The sequence below is a fragment of the Rhea americana genome, unplaced genomic scaffold, assembly GCF_003343005.1.
Source record: "Rhea americana isolate MKP2758 unplaced genomic scaffold, rheAme1 scaffold_252, whole genome shotgun sequence".
In the NCBI taxonomy this organism is placed as follows: Eukaryota; Metazoa; Chordata; class Aves; order Rheiformes; family Rheidae; genus Rhea; species Rhea americana.
This window is the reverse complement of record NW_028186371.1, coordinates 305,626-328,780: the sequence shown is the minus strand read 5'-3', so window position 1 is coordinate 328,780 and position 23,155 is coordinate 305,626. Positions and strand designations below refer to the sequence as shown.

Here is a 23,155-nt window from a genome sequence, read left to right as displayed (position 1 = left end):
TTTTATCTTTGTAATTTTTCAGTAGCCACCTCATTTTGTTAACTAGGTCTATCTATCTGTCTATCTATAGCTAGCATGATTTCGCTGTCTCTCGTTTTCTTCAGGACTGTTTACTTTCAGAGGTCACAGGAATGTCTGTTATGCAGCATTCCAAGGCGCTTCTGTAAAATGCAGCCTGCTGGAAAGCTCAACTCCTCAGAGAGTGTGCAGAGAGGGCCTTGCAGAGGCTGAATTCCTGCAGGGGAATCAAGACGAGTGAGCATCACTGTACCTGGGACCATCTGCTGCCCCWGATCCATGTGCAGAGCACCTGTGGAGATCAATAAAAACTCCACATGCTCATTTAGGGCAATATATAGTTTCCTGCATAATGGATTTAGAGTTACCAGGAGCATAGCACATGAACTTCCCAGAGAGCTCTTTGAAAGATAGTGGCTTTTTACATCTTCAGGAGAACTTGAACCTTACAGAACTGTCCCAGATGACTTGCAAAAAGTCTTCATTGCTCCCATGTTCCTATTCTTGACAGTAAATAATTTTAATATCAATATAGTCACCAAAAGACACTCACTGAAACAGAACCTCTACCTCTGCAGTTAATAATAAAGCATTCAGATAGCTAGTCCATTTTCTTTCCTGTTGATATGTTGCTATAACATCTGTGAAAAGGAGAAGGCAACACAGAGGTCATCCTGCTCTAATCTAACTTCATTTTGTGCGTAGCTGGTGTCATAGTTCTGCTGATGTTGCATTTTCTCCCAGCCCTGGGGCCTCTGTGAACAAGGAAGGGTTTGCAGAAAGAGCAGAGTGAGCCGGCCTGCCCCATGGGTCCGTCTGAGGAACTGCAAGGGTTGTCTTTAGATGCAACTGCGACTGCTCCCAGCCAGGATCTTCCCACTCCTTAGCAGCCTCTTGTCTTCAGTCTTGTCCTTTACTCTTTTGTCTGCATGGGCTTAGGTCCRTGAGGGTCTGGGTGCCTCCCCGTATCGCTTCAATCACTTAGGGAGCTTTTCTCCGCGTGCTGGGTGCACTCAACATTGTAACCAATATATAGAGGCTCTGGCTGGGGATTAGTGCCCTTGAGACGGATTGATTTACAGTATTTGGGTGAGCAGAACATAATGACAGAATTTGTAATCCTAAGTGTTTTGCTCATATATATTTGTAGTTGGATGCCAGATCTGAGAAACTACTTGTTACATGATCCCCTCCAGTATCTATCCTAGGCGAATTTGACCAAGTTGGAAATGGTTTCAYGTTTACTGCCAGTCTCCTCAGTTGTTCAGCCCCCTTCCACCTTGTTCCTTATTTCTATTTCTTCCATATTTATAAGCAACACATAAATCCATGGGCTTCACTTTAATTTTTTTTCATTTTAAACTTATAGCACTTACGGAAATTTCTGCTTTTTCCTGTTTCTTTGTAAGTGGGCTCTAAACTGCCTGTGTGACTAGCATGATATTTACTCAGGTAAGCCCTATGTGGTTTCTAAAGAGCTGGAGGAGGTGTTCAAATGGGTAGAAAAGCACCAGAAGTCAGGACAATGAAGTATTTACCTTATTAAAAAAAATGTACTTTCGGGAATGCCTGGCTTTTAGTGTCCTACTTCTTGAAAGCACAATTATTAGGAATAACAGCAGTTTCTGAAAAACGTAGTTCCCTTTATTTCTCTCCCTGCTGCACTGCATCAGGAATGTTATTCAACCCTATCTTCTTTAAAACTGGTTTGTTCAGTTAACTGTACTTTACCACTGAGAAATGAAAATACCTATTCCATTAGTTAAAAGTATGGTGCACAAAGTGTGAACAAGCCCATGTCTGACACTTTCTGCAGCAGTATTATTTTTACCGCACCCATTACTTGTAAGAATCTAATCCTGTTGCAAATATGTTGTCACACTCATTTAAACTAACCAAAGTAAGGCATGGGAATGTGCTATACTTCAGTGAAGCATTTGTTGTTATTAACAGTAATGATTATAAATGAAGGAATCTGCTCACTTTTTTCCCTAGTATCTACTAAAAGTATTTTAACCACACCTACCTGTGGGTACTGCACCTCCGCTGCAGCTTTCTTGGTCTATTGCGTTAGGTACCTCATTGAAGTGACTCTAGAGACTGTACAGTAGCATATTGCATTTGTTTTTCTCCTCTGACCTCTTGAACGAGGTACTTCCTTCTCTTTAGACCAAATGAGATATTGGGAATGGTTTACATCTGTTCATTAGGTAAATTAAATAATATAATGTATTTTAATCTGCCACATTAAAAATTATAATTAATCATAATCATGCAAATGTGTGTATAAATTGCTCTGAAATCTGATGAAAGAATGTCAGGTTCCCAGGTTAGGTCAGATGGAAGTTGTGTAGACTGGCTAAACTATGGGAAAGTATTACTAAGTATATTCTCTCAACTCTTTCTGTTAGTACAGCTATCCCTTGCTGTTTTCAGTAACATTTGACTACCGAGACTTCAGTTTAATTTCTGCAAGAAATTAAGTGGCTCTAAATCATCGTGCTTCCAACCTGTGTTTTCTCTAAATAAATACATTCTTTAGGAAGACAAAAGAGACAAAAGAGAATAAAATAATTGTCTCAAATATTTCCYCACTACTTAATATTTGTTCGGTATGTACAAGGAAAGAACATGCAAATGGTAATATTTCCCAATAAGGTACTTACATTCTTTGAGAGCAATCCTGCTATAATCAGCAGGTGTACTTAGCAGCATAGAAGACAACATATTAGTTTCTTCTCATAAAAAATGTTGTGCAATCTCAGTGTCACTTCAAGAACCTAATTTCCACCAGAACCTGACACACCTACCCCCTGTAAAAAGAGATTAAACAAATATTTAATTTTGTCTGAGTCACAGCTTTGCAGGCTACAAAATGTGTTTCTAATAGATGTTCCTTTAAATCTGTCTTGCCTAAATGGGTGGAAAAAGCAGAACTCAATCCCAAATTTTAATGGGAGAAGAGCGCACTCTCCATGTTGRGAAATGTGCATCGTTTTCATCTTTTTTTGACAAAAAGAAAGCACATGATGTAGCAGAGAAAGAGCCCAGACAGTGGTGGCATCAGCCTCTTATTGCTGCTGCTACACTCATGAATCAGTTCATGCTATGTCAAATCTCAGTGATATGAAATAGAGAGAATGTCTTTTGAGATAGGATTGGAAAATGGTGAAATGTAAAGTAACAAAATGATGCTTATGTATATGTTACTACAATGAATTAGAAAAAAATCATCAGTTAAAAAAAAAAAAAAAGATAGTGTCCTTGAATACAGACAAATATTCAGAAGGTTTTTTTACCACAAAACACAATTGTGGGAACACAATTTTTGGGTTAGTGATCATTTTTTGTTTGAATGTGTTTCACTTAATATAGAATCAAAAAAAAAAAAAAAAAAAAAAACAAAAAAACAAAAACACAACCCTGCAAAATGGAAATGAAGAAAATCTTTCTGTTCTACAAACTACTGAAATGGGATTTTTAATGTTTTTCAGGTAAGTTTGGCTAATTTTTTAGTGAGAAGATTGCCAAAAGCTGAACATCAGCTTTTTTAAAATCACTTTTTTTGGAACAATGTTTTCCAAAGTTTTTATAAATCTTCATTAAGCTCTATCTGGTATTGCAGAGGGCTAGTCTTTTTCCTGTATGCTTTACAATTTGTAGTGGCTTACAAAATGTTTAATGTGTATCAGTCTATCTATCTATATCTGTGCGTTTTTCTTCTCATAGAAAGTGTTCATATTTTCTGGGTCTTTTCGGAAGAACTTGGATCCTTATGGGCAATGGAATGATGAAGAAATATGGAAAGTTGCAGAGGAGGTAAAATTATTCAGTGTTATTTGTATTCCTCTAGTCAAACACTTGAGCAGAGCACAGTGTAGGTCAGACGGTTGTTTTATGTTAAATTTATACAAAGCCTTAGAAATAAAATGCTGAGAAAAAATAATGCTAAGCTATAAACCACATTTCCTGATTGCCTAATAAAAGRTTGCCTTTGTCGAAGTTAGAAAAGAACATTGATAAACTTTCATACAACACAGTTTGAGTTCTTTATACAGTGATTTTGCAAAGGTGAGATCTTATATTTGGCTCTGCTGGATGATTCTGGAGAAGTGGAGGAAATTGATACAGAAAAAAAGTCCTATAATCTTTTGTCATTCTAATGCGTTGTCCACTATTTGAAATCATTGTAAGGCATTTTTCAATCAAAACGTGTAAAGATGACTAGTAAAAATTTTGGATGCCAGAAAAAAACTAAAAATGTGTGTCTGGCCTGTCCTAGAAAGAAGACTGATGTTACTGCAATAGGAAATACTAGTATTCCGTTTAGAAAAATCTTTCATCAAAGTATTTTGCAGCTATTGTAATTTTCCAGGCAAGCTAGAGCCAGCTGAGAAGGAGCTCTCTGACACTGCGTTCAGGCTTATGTACAGTTAATGTCACAGGCAGATGCCTCTTTGATGGAATAATAAGCATCATGGCATATTAAATCTTATAAACCTGAAGGGGGCTTTTCGTTCTAGTTTAATGTTGGGGTTTTAGTAACATTTTGTTTTCACGGGCCCCAAGATTTTACAGTCTGTTTTGATGTGAGACAAAATCCATGCATTATGGTTGTAAGATGCCACCTATTGGCTCTGGTAGAGTTTAATATATTACATAGGTATAAACAATATACAAAGAAAAGGCAAAGAGATTTAAGGGAAGGAGAGTGCTATATCCTAAAAATCAGATGTCTCTTTCTAAAATACAGATGACCCAATTAATATAGACTCAACAGTGAATTTGTGCCATTTTTCTTGTTTATAGCAAATCTCAAATATCGTAAAATGCTTTTAAGTACAGGACTTACTGTTTCACATCCAGGAGGTTAACTCTGTCTCTGCTCTCTCTATGACTCTTGTACAATCTCTTCTCTATGCTTGAAGAAAAAGAAAGTAGACACTCTCTGCGAGTAATTTACTGTAAAATAGAAGCACTATGACATTTTTAGTTAAATGTCGTGATAGAAGCTTTTCAGCAGGTTCTGGCAGAGACAAGAGAGTGCTTGGTGCTGCTCTGAATTGCAGAGATGGAGGAAAAAAATGAATGTGGCCTAGCCTTCCCTTTTTTGAAAAAAGATAAGTTCTATTTCTTATTTTGGTAGACTGTTTTCCTTCAGGGTGTGAATCAAGCCTGGGATGTTAAAGAGCTAACAGTGGGGAAAGTGTTTATTATTAAGGAGTTTGATAAATCTCTCTTAGAAAACTGCAATGCGTAGTTGTTCATTTGGTAAGTACAAAACAAATAGGAAAGAAAAAGAACTGTAATACTTTATAGTAGGAGTGATTTGATTGTTTACAAAGTTAATGTGCTTGAAATCTGGCTCATTAGAGACAATGAACCGGTGTAACTTTGAGAGTCCGGCACAGAAAGAATGTTAATTTTCACCTTACCCTTGATCCACATTTGCTGCTGAGGGTTTGGAGGGTACTGCTGAGATCACTATCACTTTTTAACTTTCCTTGCAATCAGCTGCAGAAAGCAAGGTGTGAACAAATGTCAGACCACTTTTGTGGTACCTCAATATTTCAGTAYCTGAATGTCAGGCTTGTGCCAGCTTTTGAGGATAAATTTTACTCCCGCACTCAGCCATGACCACTCAGCATCAGACAGACCACGCTTAGTTTTAAGAAGAAAGCACCTTTTCCAGCTATTATATGCAAAATTTTACTAAAAGGTACAAGGTACGTTTAAAAGAGGAGTAAGGAACAAAGAAGTGRCTTTCATTTGCTTAAAAATAAAAGCATGAACTCTTCAGAAATGCAAAACCTGTACCCAGACACCACAGTTTAATACAGTTTCCATGTAAAAAGGAAATACAAGGAGGCATATGAAATTTTTGCCCTGGGATGAAATGAATTGCAGATAACACRTAGTAATTCAAAAATCCAAAGAGGGCTCTTCAAAAACCATTGGGATTGTATTGCTTTTTTATAGTGTATTTTGGAGCAATGCAAATCACAAATGTTTCCTAGTTCTCATATTTTACAGACATTTATCTGTGAACACTGCTGACTAGGCCAAGTATCACAGTCAGTCTGGACATGCAGAAGATGCATAGCATTGTTTTGAGGTGTACAAAATTCCTGAGAGCAAMAGGAGCATTGAAAAAAACAGTCAGAAAACTTCTCATGCTGGATTGAGTGAAGCAGATTGCTCTCACAGGCACCTCTCGAAACACTTTTGTCATCAGTGTTAGAGAGAATCCTGTGATGCCATTAGTGTGAACGAAGAACACAGAACATTTGAGGCAGCAAAAAGAGCGGATGGAAATGGTCTTGGAGCCATAGAGCCAACTGCCGCGGTGACATGGGTTTTTTTTCTCCATTGCTGTAATGTAGCATGTGAATTTTGTTTGATTCTTTTTACACTCCTCATAACCAAAGAAGCCTGATTTCCTTTCAGAACCTCCTTCCTTAATGTTACCAATGACACACATCACTGCGGATAAAAATTTCAGATATATTGCTTTTCCTTAGACTGCTAACTCACAATGTGTTAGTCGAAATGCCCAAACTCACTGTAAGGGACAAATGGAAGTATTAACTCTTAACTTCCATAAATGCCAGCMTGCTATCTATCTATMTATATATAATGTTCAGTACTTTTCACATCATCCAGCTASTGGCTTGTATTAAGTTTATAGGAGAGATTTTCATTTTTATCAGTTTATTTTCTATTCATTGTCAGAAACAAAAGGCAAGGAAGTTGAAGGCAATGGTTGTCATACCCACAGTCAGCAATAACCTTACCTCACAGATTTTCCTTTGCCATTTCTTTCCTGCAGGTTGGGCTGAAGTCTGTAATTGAACAATTTCCAGGCCAGCTTGATTTCGTTCTTGTGGATGGAGGTTGTGTCCTCAGTCATGGGCACAAACAGCTGATGTGCCTTGCTCGATCAGTTCTCAGCAAAGCTAAAATTTTGCTGCTTGATGAACCAAGTGCTCACCTGGACCCTGTGTATGTTCCCTTCATTCATTTGTACTGTCCTTCAATATGAAATAAGAAAATCAGTACGGCAGCACCACCTAAAGAGACTTTTTGTCATTTGTCTGGTCCTTCATTTAGCCTGATTTCAGTGTCAGAAACAGACCTTGATAAAAGGGCATGCATAAAATACTCCTGCTCAGGACACGCTTAGCCAGGAGCCTGTTCCTGGAAGCTTAGCAACTCCTTGCTGAGCTATGAACAACAATCTGTCTGTGCTGGCGCAGCTCCTCTGGCAGGAGTGTGTGAGAGGAACAGAGCGACACGCGGAGAGGAAAAGCGATGCAGAGAGACACGGAGAGATGCAGGGACAGGTGCTGTTACCCAGTCTAGCCGTGCTGAGCTGTTTCAAGGAAAAGCCTGAACAGGTAGCAGTTAGCCTCTGCTGTTCAAACACTGCCAGGTTCAAGGCCTGGGTAAGCCGCCGGGTCCTGTTTCTCTGTGTGGGTGCGCGCTCCGTGCCACAAGTCAGCTTGTCATGAACAAAATACTAACAGAGAGCCAAACTGATACTGCTGGATACCAGTCCGTAGGCTCTGAATTGAACTCTAGTGAGTTTCCACGGCCATAAAGCAAGTCCAAAACCCAACAGGGTTTCAGACAGGGGGTATTTCTTGATCTCTACTGAGTGCCTCTTACAACACGTTATTCCTTGCTAATATATTACCATTAAAATGTAACATAATGGCTATTACCCCAGGATGATCGGTACCTTATAAACATTAAACATAGCGGGGAGAGAGATGCTATCCCCCAAAGTTTATGTTCAGACTAAGATGATCATAGCAAGTGAATTCAACAGTCAATGCAAAAGGGAGCAAAGAAATGATACTGCAGTAGCAAGATGGGTCTTTTAAGTGAGCTGCAAATAGACTCACTTCAAGTGCTTGAAACTTTTGCACAACTAAAATGAAACTACAGTGCTTGGCTAAGTGTTTGCTAAGTCAGACAGAAGGGATTTAAAAAGAAAACCTTTGTGAATTTGTCCAGTTTATATTACCTATATATATATATATATATATATACACACACACACACACATACATATATATGTTTATGTGTGTGTGTGTACATATATATACACACACAGAGTGCAAATAAGTGTGGTATGATGTTTTCCTGGGTTGAAATAAAAATAATCTCAACCAACTGACAATAGCAGCTGCATTTGAGAGGTGGAAGAAGCATATGAGACTTAAGCTGTTTTACTTCTGTGGAGATGRTTACTCACTGAAAGGTGCTTCTCAAAAATACTTCACTTTTCTTCAGGTGTGCATCAAAAACTGAAGATTAGAGAGATGGAGTCTCACAGAAAGATTTGTCTGAACCTGAAAGATCAATCTGTCCCTTGAAGAAAAATGAAATGAAAACTGCAGATTATTTTCTAGATATTTCTTGATTCTCATTGCTTGCTAAATAAATGATCAGAGCCCTAAATAAGTCAAAAGTGATACTATCAGATAGTGATAAGTCAGATAATGACCCATCTACTAGAACTAYAGTGGTAAAATGGAGTCTTCAAGGGTATCTGTGACCATAACTGTAATAACTTGGATAACCCAGACAGTCACAATTTGTGTAGATAGCACTGCTGACCGTATTTTCTGGAAATGGAAAATTACAAAGAAATTTGTTGCAATTTTACTATTGAGCCTTTGATCACAGTCATTAAGGGAAAAAAAAGTTAAAAGAATCGTGAAGGCAAATACGTTGAAAGGGAATGACCTGTTACCAAAGCTCTTTACAGTTCACTTTCCAACAAAAGCCTGAAGTGGCTGTGCTATGTCAGTGCGCAATATGTAATTTTCTTGCTGAGAACAAAATATTGTGGCAAGGATTAGGCACAGGAAGGACCAGTTAGGAAGACAGTATGTTTGTCTTTAGTTGGCTTTCAGGGTATTTTGTTTCCAGTTCTGATTTTTCCACTATGCCAAATAAGTCCTGAGCCCTTGTATTTTTTGGATGTGAGGAAAATGGCAGCATATTTCCAAAGACAACCAGACTCTTCTCATTAGTTTAAATCACGATGAAATAGAGTTTACTAAATGCTGCTAATTCAAAGATCCAAACTTAGACAAAGAGTTCTTGTATCAGTGATATCAATCACAGAATTACTCATCTAAAGGTTTGACTATGAAACCTGCACTATTTATTTAGTTTCCTCAAGGATCCAGCTCTTGAAGCAATAGAATTACACGAAATTCTCAACAGAGAATCAGATCTGAAGTCTAACTCTCATTTGGCAGTATCTGAGCTGTCTCATCTCTAGCTAAAAGGCAAAAATGTAAATTATGTCAAAGAATGACAATATTGTATAGCATACTTACTAAAAGAGATGTATTTTAGTAACTGAGCATGCAGGATCAGATAAGATTAGTTACAGCCTTAGTTTTACAGGTGATATGTGCCTTCACAGCAGAAACTGCAGCGTGATGTAACACTGCAGAACCATATTATGTGCAGGTATGCATGCATGTGAGCTTCACCACATGCAGCTAGGGTAATAAATACCATAATTAACTTTATAAGCTCTACCAGCATGTACATTGCAGTCAAAATGCTAACAATTTCTTGCCTTTCAGAACTTCCCAGGTGATTAGGAAAACACTGAAGCATGCGTTTGCAGACTGCACAGTAATACTCTCAGAACACAGGCTAGAAGCAATGCTGGAGTGTCAGCGATTTTTGGTGAGTGTTTCTCATAATCTAATGTAATGTTATTTCACTACATWTGATGAGTTGTGCAAACCCAGCAAGTAACCATCCCAAAGGCTGGGTTAATGAAGTCCACTGCTCCTAAATCACAACGGAGGTGATTTATTCAGCTGAGCAGCATCACATTACTGCACAAGAGCAACAGGCTCTGATGTGCTCTCTTGTGCAAGCTGTCACAGACATCTACCTTCAGATGCACTGGATCACATTCCAGAAGAGCAGCAGTTGCTCTTTTAGCTAGAAAGACAGTTTAGATGACGAGATTAGCTAACTCCTGATAGAGGTGCCTATTTTGTTGATTGGCTAAAGAACTCCAGAAAAATCCCAGCATATCACAATATTTACTACTGTAAGGGCAGAAGTGTCAGTACTTATTCTTGATCGACAGGAGGATATATGGGGAAGAGGGGATCCCTGAGGAAATTACTGTTGGGCAGAAGCTTTGATCTTCTTGATAACTGAATATTCCCTTCTAGTTTAATCAAAGTGACAAGACACTTTGGGCTTGGAGTATTTCTTTTGTGATATAAGAATTGTTAATAAAGGAAAACTGCCTGGTCATGTAATTGTTCTTAAAAAATAGGTTTCTTCCTCTGTATCCTCTTGATTTTTTGTTAGAGAGGATGTATAAGCAAGTTATACATCCCTTTGAATATGTTACTCCTCTAAGTGCCTAATTTCAGCCTTTGCCTACATGCCAAATCCTGGGCTGTTTATGACTATTGGCAGAGCAGGAACACAGCATATGTGAGCAAGAGGATTTCCACCCTCCAGCCAGTAGAAGCAGAGCTGCTAAAAGCTCTCTCCTGTCAGACCTGTACACCCACCAGAGATTAGCTGGCATTGCAATGCCACCTAAGGAATATGATTTTTCACTTACCTTCTTCCTGACGAGCGAGTCTGGCACAGCTCTACAGGGCAAATAGGTCATCTTTTTCAAACACAGGAGAGCCAACTCTTCCTGGTTTGGCAAGAAAGAAGCAAAGAAGGCCTGGCACCTTGCTGACAGCCTTTATGGCTCTTCTTGTTATGTATCTCTATTTTAATAACCCTGTAGTTAACACTTGCTCATCCCACCCTGAGATAGTTGCTATATTATTAAGGCAGTCTTAGCAATGTCAGGGAAATACTACCTAGCTGGAGACTTCAACCAAACCATTCGAGAATTAAAAACAAGTCACAAAGAAAAACCAAAAAACCCAATTGCATTTTGTAACTTGAGCAATAGGCACCTACTCCACATGTTGATATTTTGACATCTGCTGTTCTGATTGTATTTAGAAATTTCTAACTGTAAAATGCACTTTCCCGTTATAAAACGTTGAAGTGCTCTGTGTTATCTCTTTCCTACTCTGTTTGCTAAGTTTATTAGCTGAATTCTGTCATCATTACCCTTACTGGTCTAACGGAGTGAATGTTTGTTTAGGTAATCGAAGACAATAAAGTGAGGCAGTATGAGTCGATTCAGAAGCTGTTGAATGAAAAGAGTTCTTTCAGGCAAGCTATCAGCCATGCTGATCGCCTTAAGCTATTCCCGATACACCGCAGAAACTCCAGCAAACGCAAACCTAGACCCAAAATCACTGCCTTGCAGGAGGAGACGGAGGAAGAAGTGCAGGAAACAAGACTGTGAGACTTGGACTTTCTTTTTTTTTGGAGTGAGTTGTCAGCAGTGGCCCATGATGATGTGACCAGCACTTCTGAACTTGCTGGAGCCATGCACAAATTTAACCTTGCAGAAGGTATTCACTGCGGCTCATGACGAGTTCGTCTGGGAATTACTTCCCTTCCATGGTTACTTATGTGCAAGTTATTACATATCTTTGAAGATTTACCACTTTTAATGGTAAAACCAGGCTTCCTTTTAAAAGTTGCTCTAATTTGGTACAAACTAGATGGCAAGCAGAAGTAGTAACCTGTGTACACCAACATGATCATTTCAGGTAACTTTTGGTAAAGTGTATGTGAGAGTGAGGTCCAGACAGTGGGAGAAATGTTAGAAAAATAATCAAACTGGGTGGAAGATACAAAAATCAAAATGTAAAATGCTTCTTTAGTTTCACTTCCTGCAAACAGATTAAGGGAAAACATCAGCAACACGCACAGAATACTTCCCCTTTTTGTTTTTCATGAAGCAACTATAATTTCAAATGCCCTTGCATAATAGCACATTGCTCCATGTGTGCAGGTGCTAATGAAGGAAGAGAGGATATTGGCTTGCAAGCTAGGCAGCATCTGTCACATCTCCACAGTTAAGGGAGAAAAGGTATTTCCTCTCAGAGGCTAGGAGACCCTGCATGCGCTCACAGCAAGAGGAGTGCAGGCGAACATCAGCATTTAGTTAAAAAAATAGGACTCCTAGCAGAGGAACTCTAATATTCTACGTATTTAGGCCTGGCACTTTTACATGCTTTTTACTCTGGCCTGAAAAAAAGAAAGGGAAAAAACCTCTCTGAAGTAGACTTTAATAATGGAATCGATTTTATACTTTTCTGTTTTGCAGTTTTATGATGAAACTGAACTTTCTCTAGGATATTTTATTTATTTTAATATTGTTGCAAACATTCATGAAGAAAATGATGTATTTTAAGAGTGATTATGTACTATGAGGAAAAAATATATTTGTACAAAAAGTTTTATATTTGGATTGTATTGTTTTTTGCCGTTAGCCTTTGATGTCACATTATAAATACAGCTCGCCTCAACAAGGGCAGCCCCAGAGTTAGGCTGTGCGCCGTCCGGCGGTGTCTTTGTGCACTAAATATCCCAGTGATGCAGACCTCCTCGAGTGGTCTTTAAATACAGAGAAAAATACAGAAATAAAAAGGTAAAGGCGCCCGTGTGACACGCCGCAGCCCGCGCAGGCTGGAGGCGCAGCGGCGTCACCGCGCTGCTGCCGCGGGCGCCGTTTCTGCGCCCTCGCGCGGCACCAGGGGGCGCTGCGGCGCGGAGCCGCCGGCGCGGCGCGGCGCGGAGCCGCCCCCCGGGTGCCCGCTCCGCCTCGGCCCCCCCCCCCCCCCCGCAACCCCCGTGTAATGCGCCCAGCGTCGGGCCTGCGCGACCGGGCTCGGTAGCTCCGTTAAGAGACGCCCCTCGCCCGCTGGGCGGCCTCGGCGCCCTCCGCTCTCGATTCTGCCGCTCCCTCTCGCTGCCCCGGAGCGCGGCTTGGCCGTTGCAGCAACCAGAAGCCAACTGCCTCATGAAGCAGCATCGCTGCCACATCCCAGCCTTCCCCCCCGCCCCCCCAACTGGTCACCTGTCCCTCTGCTCACGGGGACAGCGCTGCGTGGGTTCGCGGGAGGGCAGGGACCGAGGAGAAGGAAAGCGCTGCGTCACCAAAATCAGCGGGCACCTCAAAGCATGCCCAGGCAGGGGCGTTAATTTTTGCTTGCCGTTTTAAAATAGAGTTTGTGAGGAGGTGACAGGTTGGTCTGAGAAGAGGAAAGGACATTTTAAGAAAGGAAGAGGTAAGGAACAACAGATGCACGACGTAGAGGGGAGATGGCAGGAGTTGCTGATACAGCCAGTCACTCAGGGAGAACCCTTAAACTGAGTGAAGAGGGGGAAAAAAATCAGCCAACTCCTCCTCCCCCTGCCCCCAGTAGCACTGGGTGCCCAGCACTCCTGTCTGAGCAGCTTTAGGCCACCGCTCTTCTACAAGCTTCTAGTTCCTGCTGCCACCACCTTTCTGGTTTTCTCAAAGACCCTAGATAAGATGCTGCTGAATTTCTTCTTTCTTTGGAAAGACAGGAGGAGACTGTCCTGTTTTTTTCAATCCAAAATAACTGCTAAAACTACTTTGAGCTCAGATGGGAACAGTAGGTACCTCAGTACCAGCCTCTATAATGAGGAGGAGGAAACCATCTGCTTCCAGCAAAGGTCGGGAAGAGCACGCCACGTTCGCGAGGAATTGGTCTGGTACTTGTTATCAGCTGGGCAACAGCTCCTGGGGCTATTTGCTTGAAGCTAAGTTGGAAAGTTGCACACACTGTTCTGGTGGAAAATGGAGCATAGGAGGGGGAAGAAAGCACAAATCCATCCCAAGTATATTGGAAGAAAAGAACAAACAATAGTGAACTTCATAAACACAGGCTGAGCATTATTTAAAGAAGATTTTTCTTTTTAAATGTGCTAGACATGCATTTGGTAAAGCAATCAGATGTAGAAAAGAACAAGCCCCTCACAAACATTTTCTTATTAAAAACATGTACCTGTACTGCTTTAAGGGGAGAGGGAGGGAGATGTATTGCCAAAGAAAAGAGCATGTCCACTCTAAGCTGAGTACTACATATGAAGATTTACAGCCTACTGGGAAGGAGCCAAAAAAGACTAGAACAGTGAAATTATCTTGCATAGGATCTGCAGCTCTCCTTAAGCATGGAGGGAAAGGAAAAGGGGCCCAAACTGCTCATGCAGCCCTAAGTAGCCCTTGGGACAGAAATGGCCGGGCAAGATCAGCCTAAACAAAGTTGAACTGCACACATTTGTCAATCTTCGTAAATCTTTCTATAATAAAAAAACTAGGCAATGGAGCTTGATAATCATCATTAGCAAGCAACTAATGCAAACACTGCAGGAATTACTGAGTATATACCGAGGGCTCAAACAAACCGCTATTCCAAAAAACAATTTTGCTTTCACAGTTGCTTAGCTGGTGTCTTAATCAGTTTTAGTATTTTATGCATGAAATATCTATTTCCAGAGTTTCTCTGTAAGTTCCACCTCTCCCGTTTCCCCACAGTGCAACCTGTTACCCCACGCTGGAGCTGCCGACTGGGAGCACGCACGCCGCATTTCCACCCTCCCTCCCTGGGGCCTCATCTTGATTTCRGCCCTACTAAAAAAAATGGGATTAGTTATTATTTAAATGTAGCAGTTCTTGGAAAGGGTACCTTTTAAAACATTTCCTCACATTAGGATTAATTCTGAGTTAGCATTTTTTAAGAGATCAATTCAGAACTATAATWTGTTGCATTTTAGTTACTACTTTATTTACTCTGTGCTCCGTGTGTCTAAAAARCTTTCTGATAATACTTCTTTCCCTATGTCTGGTATGGATCTGGTATTTTAGCTCTACCATTATGTGGCTGTGATTTAACACTAACTGTTCAGCTTTGAAAAAGCAATTTATAACTCTGCATACAATTGTCTAGTGAGGGACTATTAAATGCTGCCTAAAATTCTTGCAAATCAAGCAACATGCAAGACAACAGAGTAACGCATTTCTTTTAAAAACCCTCATATTTTCCAATAACAAATTTCTTAGGAAAAACAGTATTACCACTATGTATTTTTTTACCAAGATTTAATCTCAAAATGTAACCCTTGTCAATTCAATTGGAGATTTAAGATGTGTCTTAAATCCTGCCTGTTACTTTCTCAGCAGGTTCCTTTTTGTCCTTGTGACCAAAGCTTTAATTAATGAATGGGTTTGCTTYGTTTCCTTTCCCCAAAGCTTTTTAACATCTTGGATAAAAACGAAGGCCAGCGTGTCTCTGGGGCCTACAGTCAGCACCTCTGTCTCTGATTAGCCTGTGAGCTTGGCACAGGTCTTATCTCCGCAGCTGGAACGAGCCAGAAATGGGACCTGTCCGTTATGGTACTTTCTTTTCTCCTAAAGAACAACAGACCCTGTGCAGAATTGAGTATTGGAAATGGGACCATATCCCAATTCCTTTTGGAGCTAATATTCATCCAACAGTGGCGAGGCTATCACTGAGACTGGGAAAGTAGTTCCTCTATTTGGGACTTCCTCTTGTCCCTCTAAAAACTTGGCAGTTAAAAGTCCTTTTCTCTGGTATCTTAACTGTATGCAAAAGCAAACGGCCACCTTTGCTGAGCCTGCCTTCGCTATAGCCCGGCACAAACCCACTCCCTTCTGCCCTGATAGTCACTTTGACTTCCAGTTTCTGAAGAACAGCCTACTTCATACTTCTAACGGCTCTTAAGTATGCTTTGAACACCTTCCCCTTCTGCATCACTGCGGCCAGAGTTAGCACGAAGCAAGGGGCCAGCAAGGGGCCACCAAGGGTATTGTGAAGAAATAGTGTGGTTCACCATAGACAGAACAACTCCTAAAACCTTTAAGAGACAAGGAGGAATGAAGAAAATGGATTTTTCCCTTTACTACCCCAAAAGGAGGGCAGTTAATATTGCGATGAGTTACGTATGAGGAGTGCTGAGATTTAGCCAAGCTTTYAATCCAGGTACAGAGCCTTGCCCTGCTTCTGCACAGTCCATCATTATCCAAACGATACAGCACCGTGGAGGGCGGTATGTTCACATCCAAACTGTATTAGGGTTACATGTTTTTCACCCTTTGAGGCCAGAAGATGTTATGGCTTAATGAGAGAGAGCTTGGCAGATAMTACAGGAGATAGATTCAGTCAGGAGACCTGCCAATACTGTGAGATTAAAGATGTACGAAGTTCCCAGATTGTGCTGAACTGAAAGAACAACAAACAAATGCCAGGAGAGAGAAGTGAGCCAGGTAAAGGATGCAGATGGAGAGGGATTAGGACAGCAGGCTGAAATGAAAGGATAATGAGAAGATTGAAAGGCAATGCTAAATTTAGCAAGAGAGACTTTTCTTTCAAACAATGAACAGATGATGAAAGTTATTCTATCTTCTGTAAATTTTTCACTCAAAGTATAGCACAGAAGACTCTTGATTCTCACAGACAATATACAGAGTCTTAAAATATATCTAAAACATGCTTTAGGACACTGCGCCTAAGATCTTCCCACACAGAAACACACTGCTAACTTTTGATCTAAATGAGGTCTGACATTCCTACAGTGCCTCTCCAACGCAGAACAAATTTAGCTTACAATCTCATCAGGATTTTTCTTTTCTTGTAGCTCTTTAAATTTGATTTACAACAGATCACAAATCCTGATGTTGCATCTTGTGTGATAGCTACAAGAAACTTTTCCAATTTCACATCCCTCTCCAGGAAACGCCCGTGTGAGCTTCCCGCACAAGCTGCCGTCACGCTGCTTCAGCATGTAAGGGGTGAAAACTGCTGAGACCATTTCTCTTTCTGGTAARAAACTGAAGTTTTAATAAAACTGTGATTATGGAAAGGAATGGTACTTTCTAATATACTATAATGATTAAATGATTTAAAAAAACCTAATATGCTAAATCTACAGATAACACAAAAACATACAAACTGAAAGACAGAAAGACGGACAATGTGCAGGTACAAAAATTTTATTGATGTGACTTTGGGATGACCGCTTTATATATAAAGGTGAAGTGTTAGGATACACTTAGGTAATCCTTTCCTCTCCCAGAATTAACTCAAGAAAAATGCTACTTTGGAAAGTGCAGGCATGACCACTGTACTGTCCATACCTCTCAAAGCCTTCTCCTGGTAACTCATCGGGAGGCATCAAAAAGTCTGATCTAAGAAAATTATTCATTTTTCTTCTGCCTCTCAGAGGAGATATCTACACGGTGTGACTGTGACCCACGTGCTTTGAGATTGCAAATATGTAACTGGCTACTGTGAGGAGACACTGGGGAAATATTCCCTTCACGTGGAGCCTCCCTGCTGGGAAAGTGATCTACCTGTGTAGTGGGGCGGTTGGGGGGTGTGTGGAAGCCTGCAACCCAAATACCATTTCACAGCAATTACATCCTAGATCCACAATAAAAATTGATAATTACATAGTAACTCATGTTATTGCTACCACATGGTCTCTGGATAATAATGTAGTTAAGCTTGTGCTCTAATTCCTTTTTCAGCAAAATCCGTTCCTGTAAAACACTAYTATTTCCTGATACTTTTTAAAATTATTAATGAAAACATATACAAATTTTATAGTATACATGAAAAACTTAGTTATTAAATGACCACATTTTCTCCAATTATATCAAAGAATATGAGTCTGAGAAAAAAATAACTGTTTTATTGCATTTTAATTCCTCAAGCTCTTTCCTTTTCTAAAAGGTAAGAGGTATAATGCAAATTTATGACATTTTAGATGAAGAGACGCTTGGGAGAAACAGAATCACAATTCAGCAAGCAGATGATTGGGAAATCAAAGTACTTAATATGGCTTGTAGCTGAAAGTATTTGATCTGCATTTCCAATCATTTTAATTATTGCCACATCCCATTAGTTTTTCATTAAGTGAAGATAAAAACATGTCTTTAAAATGCATGTACATTAGCTTTAAGCCATTGCTGTACAGATTGTGCAACTCATCTGAATGCCATTTAACACATGAACTTAATAGAATATATTTATGTACAGTATATACACAAACAGAATTCTGTAGTAATACCCCTGAATATCATCATTTAAACACGAGTCATTTTCATAATAGAAAAAAATTTATGAAGGTGGAAAAACTGCCCATTTCTACACTTTAAATCAATAAAATTTCCAGCTGATTTACATACAAATAAAGCTGTGGTCCTGTACACACTTTACATTACAGACAAACAGTTTATTTTTAAAAAGTATTTACATATTTGAGTACTTGATTCTTTGCAATAGTGATTATGTGAACACTGAGAAAACTGTATGGTAGACAGGTTTACTTATTAGATTTTTCTACTTGGTCTTTTTTGTGCAAATTCCAAATCTCTCTTTTTGTGTTATTATCTGCTTCTATTTGCCTTGTATTACTGCTGCTGCTTTTCTTAGTATTCTGAGAAGGCTGGGTGACTTTACTTCTAGGTATAGGAAGAAAAGATTTAACTCTTGAAACACCCAACTCTGTCTTTGATTTACTGTTGCTGCTTTCCACAGTTCGACTGCTGCTGAGAGGACGGATTCCATCCTAAGAATACAAGAAAGCATTTTTTCCTGAATAAGCAATTATTGCAGTTAGGCCTGAAAAACAAACAGCCCCTTCTCCCCTGAATGCTTTTTATTTACAGTTTCCTGCAGTTTAATGACTCATATTAATATATATTACAGATCTTCTTTGTATAAATTGGGTTTCAGGATCTCAAATTATTTATGCTAATAAGCTACACTATTAAAACCTGGACCATATTCACCAAATTCAGATCCCTGATGTGCCCAAGTCACACACTTTGTTATTTCCTGTTCCTTACAGTCAAGGAGAAAGAGGAGAGCTAGCCCGTTTTATGATGGTGACTAATATCCTTCTTTCACAAGAGATGCCGCTGTACACATGCAGCAAAGTGAAGCTGGGAGAATCAGAACCGTCGTTTTTAGTGTCGGTTTAGAATCTAGATCACTCTTTGGGAAGCTCTGTTAAAAATGTTCATCTTCACCATCAGCTGCTGCTCTTGACTTAAGGTTTGGTGGCATGAAACCCAGCTATTCATCACTGTCTATTTGTTAACATCCTTAATTCCACTTATTCCTTTGTGCCACAAGTCACAGTCTTTTTAATCTCTTCTCATTGTTCCTCTTTTCTCCTTCACATGCCTGAAAACTGCTTTTTCAGACAATCCTTTTTTTTAACCAAAAAAAAAAAACCCCTCAACACATCTGTAAGTATTTTAAGTTATTTCTCATGTTACTGCTGATAAGATCTCTTCTCCAGGCATATGTTACTAGGTCTGTTTCTGTTACCTATATAATTATACTTACTTTGGGAGAAAGATGCTTTTCTAATACTAACCTCTCTTTCAAAGAGTTCTTGCAGCCGTACAGACTTATCATCCATATAATTGCCTGAGACTAAAGTTATTGTGGTTTTTCTTTCTACGCATAGACCTTCTTTGCAAAACATTGTTCACACTAAGTAATGACTAAATCTAGAAACAAAATTTGTCAGTCTGTTAGACCTCTTTTCCTGCTAGCAGAACCGCTAGCAGGGTTGTATTTCCTTTATTTTAGCCAATATTTCACCTTGTAAAGATGCACTGAATCCATTTTTTAAATTTTGTATACAACCTTTTGACCAATTCCAGTACCTCTTCAAAAACTCAAAGGTAGCTAAGCTTGTCTATCTTCAAAGTCAATATAGTTATGCCTTACTATGTGAGAAGGAATTTGAAAGGGAAAAAAATTCCTTAGGAAAATTATAGTAGGAATGGGCAGGTCAGGTGACTTACCAAATTATCCAGACATCACTACTATGTAAAGCTCTGATTTGCAATGTTTGAGCTTAATGTCTTTAGAGAAACACTCAAAAGCAGTGCATCTAACTGTGGATCTGTAAGGTTAAAATTGTTTCCATTCAGCAGAGATTTTTTCTGGACTTTAGATAAAATTACAGAAAATAATCTAATGTTTTAAATATCTGAATATGAGAAGATATGTTAAGGATAGTAAGTCATCTCATCCAACTTTAGCTCTTCAATGCTTATATGCCCAATTAAACTATTTTCTAGACTACTTCCTAGTTAGGGAAAGAGGGACTACCTCCAGAGAACAATTTATCACAGTCAGATAAAAGTGTCTGGATTGCCTTTCAGAGGATTCTAACGCTCGCAGGACCTACTGAGGGAACTTGGACAACAGGCTCCAAGTTGGCTAAAGGTCGAGGAGCTGCGCACTCAGAAGCCCTCTTCTTGTTCAAAAACCAGAGTAGCAGAACAGAAAAGGAGAAAAGATGAAGAGAGAGAGAAAGTAATTTTTACATTAGCATACAAAGAATGAAACCTAAGGTGCATATAACTTCCTTTTATAGAAGAAAAACCTCTTTACAAAAGCATAGCATATCTTTTCAAAATTTCTGTCAGTGAGAGAGAGCTTTGTAGTCTGAGCAGCTGAATTCTACTTACATAAAAACCCTAAGGAAAGCAGTGGTTTGAAGTCATATATATCTGGGTAATCATGACAAAAGATGGTACAAAAATAAAACATAAATAAGCAATTTTTCACTAAGAAATTAAAAAATAATGTTCTGCGCTTTTGCAAACATTAAGTAGTTTTACTTGTTAAAAAAGCTGAAACGGGGCATCTTGGAGCTTTCTTTTCTGTAAAAATCTGATGAAAATAACTTTTATTGTTGAAGGAATGTTAACAATATTTAGCCTAGGGAGATGGCTTTATGTAAACATAAAAACTGTGAAGCAAATACATCCGTTGTTTACAAAATCTTTAGTTTCCATCGAGATACATGCAAGAAACTTGGCACAGGGTATCCAGTGTTTCCTAAGAATCATTCCCTTCGTAATGACAGCTCATTCTTGGAATAAACAGGGCACTGGTACACTCATTCTTTGGATCCCATCAGGAGTTCAGATTTTGGAGAAACTTTAGATACATTCCCTGTTCCTACTCTGAAAGCCATTCACCTACCTTTTGTGATGTTGTTTCACTTGAGTTACTGTCACTTGCTGAATAGATAGGATTGTTCTGGGAGCTATTGAACATCAATAGCTCATCCTTAGAATCTGCAATCTAAAATGAGAAAATAGTGAATTTTTTATTATTCACAGAAGAAATCATGTTTCAGCTTGCCAAGTTTTGGAGTCTTGGCTTGATTTACACATAATTTTTGTACAGTTCAATACATAAATATCTGAAGAATGATTAATGTATCTTTCCTTTACTTCTGAGTATGAGTATGTGTGGGGAAGATAGGAGAGAAAGACAGATTTAACACTGACTGCTGTCAGAGGAAGCATACATTCCCAGGGCAATACCATTCAATGGAGTTTAAGGGCAGTTTACACTGAKTATTATCCAATGCCAGTAATGTCACCTAAAGAAGTGATCCTGTTCCCTCCTCCTGCTCTTACCACATGTTTCTTTCCTCCTATTTTCCATCAAATTTAGTGACCACACAACTGCAGATCTAGTCTTACCAGCTTTGTGATATCTCCAAAAACTAGGTGTTTTATGTTGGGGAAAGCTGATCTGATTCATCCTACAATTTCAAAAGTGCTCAATCCCAACATAAGAGAGGCAACAGGAACATACAGAGAAAGGGCAAAATAGAGAGAGTAAAAGTACTTATTTTGATGGCAGCCTGAAATTAGATCACATAAAGCATAACATGCAACAGCACCCTTACAGAAGCCTCTGTTAGGCAGCTAGGGAATTAGCAGCAGAAATTCCAACCATTGATGGTTCCACCCATGATGAGGAAACTGAACAAAAGATAGTGACATCTATTCTCTTTCTTATCTAACCCATGTTTCCTTGAATTGTCAGCAACCCAGCAATTACATTTTACAGGTTTTTAAACACAATTTTAAGTTAGTTACCATTTTTTAAAACACATCCCATTCTTTCAAGGATAGATACAGTAAATCCCTGCTAACTGACTAGGATTAGTTGGCCAGCTTTTGTGCATGTGACTCATGGTCTGCAAGTACTGAAAGAAAAAACACTTAATAAAAGATTTAAGTAAAAGTTTTTTTAAAAAATCTTCCAAAACGTAGCACCTTTTTAATAAAATCTTGATTGACTTCAAAGAACAAACAGAATACATAAAGCAAAACTAAAAGAACTGCTGTCTAGGGAGATCCTAGAGTAGCTGATGCACAGCTTAAGCAGACAATAGCCTGGCAGCCTTAAGCAGACAATAGCTGGAGAAGAGTGCTTGCTTGGGGTTTGAGAAGACATGGATCAGCTGTGATAAGAGGAAAGAATAAATAGCTGTGACTACAGAGGGCAATATGCTTTGGGTTGTGGAAGGAAAAGTGAGAGAGATCCAAGCCTCCACCTTCTACTCTGCTAGGCCTCCCATAACCACTCAAATCCCACCCCAGTTTAGAACTTTGTCCCAGATTAGTGGCTCTTGCTAGTCTCCTTCCCCTGCCCCGCCATATAGGACCCTTTCTGCCACTAAAAAGAAAAGAAAGAGAATGAACAAAAAACCAYGCAAAACCATTCTTTTTTGCCTGGGGCAGCAAAATTCAATTTTGCCTACACAGTTGAGAAGCTCTGAGCCAGTCCTGTGATGACTAATGGGATTACATTAAACAAAGCAAACAGGCAATAAGATTACAGAACAGTTTCCCAGTGGAAGAAGTGAAAATATGAAAGGTAACACAGGGAACAATAACGCAGAGAAAATTATTGTCTCTAGTATTTATGAATCCATAAATTTCAGCCTTCCCTGAAAAATCTATATAGAACAAGAAAGCGAAGGTGTAATTTGAAATAATACATAATGAACCAGAACACATTCTCTCAAATGTATAATTTATTACTTATTGACTTCGGCTTATTTCCAAATAACTTAATAATTTTCTTCAGTTCAAGCAGCATTTATAAATTATACATTTATTTAAAACAGGTAGCAAACAGCTGCATATGATAACAATGTAAATTATTTAAAAACTGTTTACCTTGCTTATATCAGGCTCAGATTTGCTGGAACACATACTTTGAAGTTCTTGCACAAGATCTACTTCATCATCAGAACCAAGGGACAGCCTTTGCTCTAGATCTAACGTTTTCAGTTGATCATTGTCTGAAGATCTAGTAAAACAAAACAAAAC

General features: G+C 39.1%; 2 protein-coding genes across 2 annotated transcripts in view; one reads left to right on the top strand and one right to left on the bottom strand.

The window, feature by feature from the left end:
* Positions 1-12,318, top strand: part of CFTR (CF transmembrane conductance regulator) — a 96,552-nt gene extending 84,234 nt beyond the window's left edge. The window contains exons 24-27 of the mRNA XM_085307078.1: positions 3,748-3,837; positions 6,848-7,020; positions 9,630-9,735; positions 11,189-12,318. Of these exons, the coding sequence (XP_085163204.1) occupies positions 3,748-3,837; positions 6,848-7,020; positions 9,630-9,735; positions 11,189-11,395 (576 nt within the window). The 3' untranslated portion in view covers positions 11,396-12,318. The remainder of the gene's footprint in view (positions 1-3,747; positions 3,838-6,847; positions 7,021-9,629; positions 9,736-11,188) is intronic.
* Positions 12,319-18,201: 5,883 nt separating this feature from the next.
* Positions 18,202-23,155, bottom strand: part of CTTNBP2 (cortactin binding protein 2) — a 91,256-nt gene continuing 86,302 nt past the window's right edge. The window contains exons 21-23 of the mRNA XM_085307085.1: positions 23,003-23,135; positions 21,003-21,104; positions 18,202-18,558 (exon numbers count right to left, since the gene is read on the bottom strand). Coding sequence (XP_085163211.1) covers positions 18,313-18,558; positions 21,003-21,104; positions 23,003-23,135 — 481 coding nt within the window. The 3' untranslated portion in view covers positions 18,202-18,312. The remainder of the gene's footprint in view (positions 18,559-21,002; positions 21,105-23,002; positions 23,136-23,155) is intronic.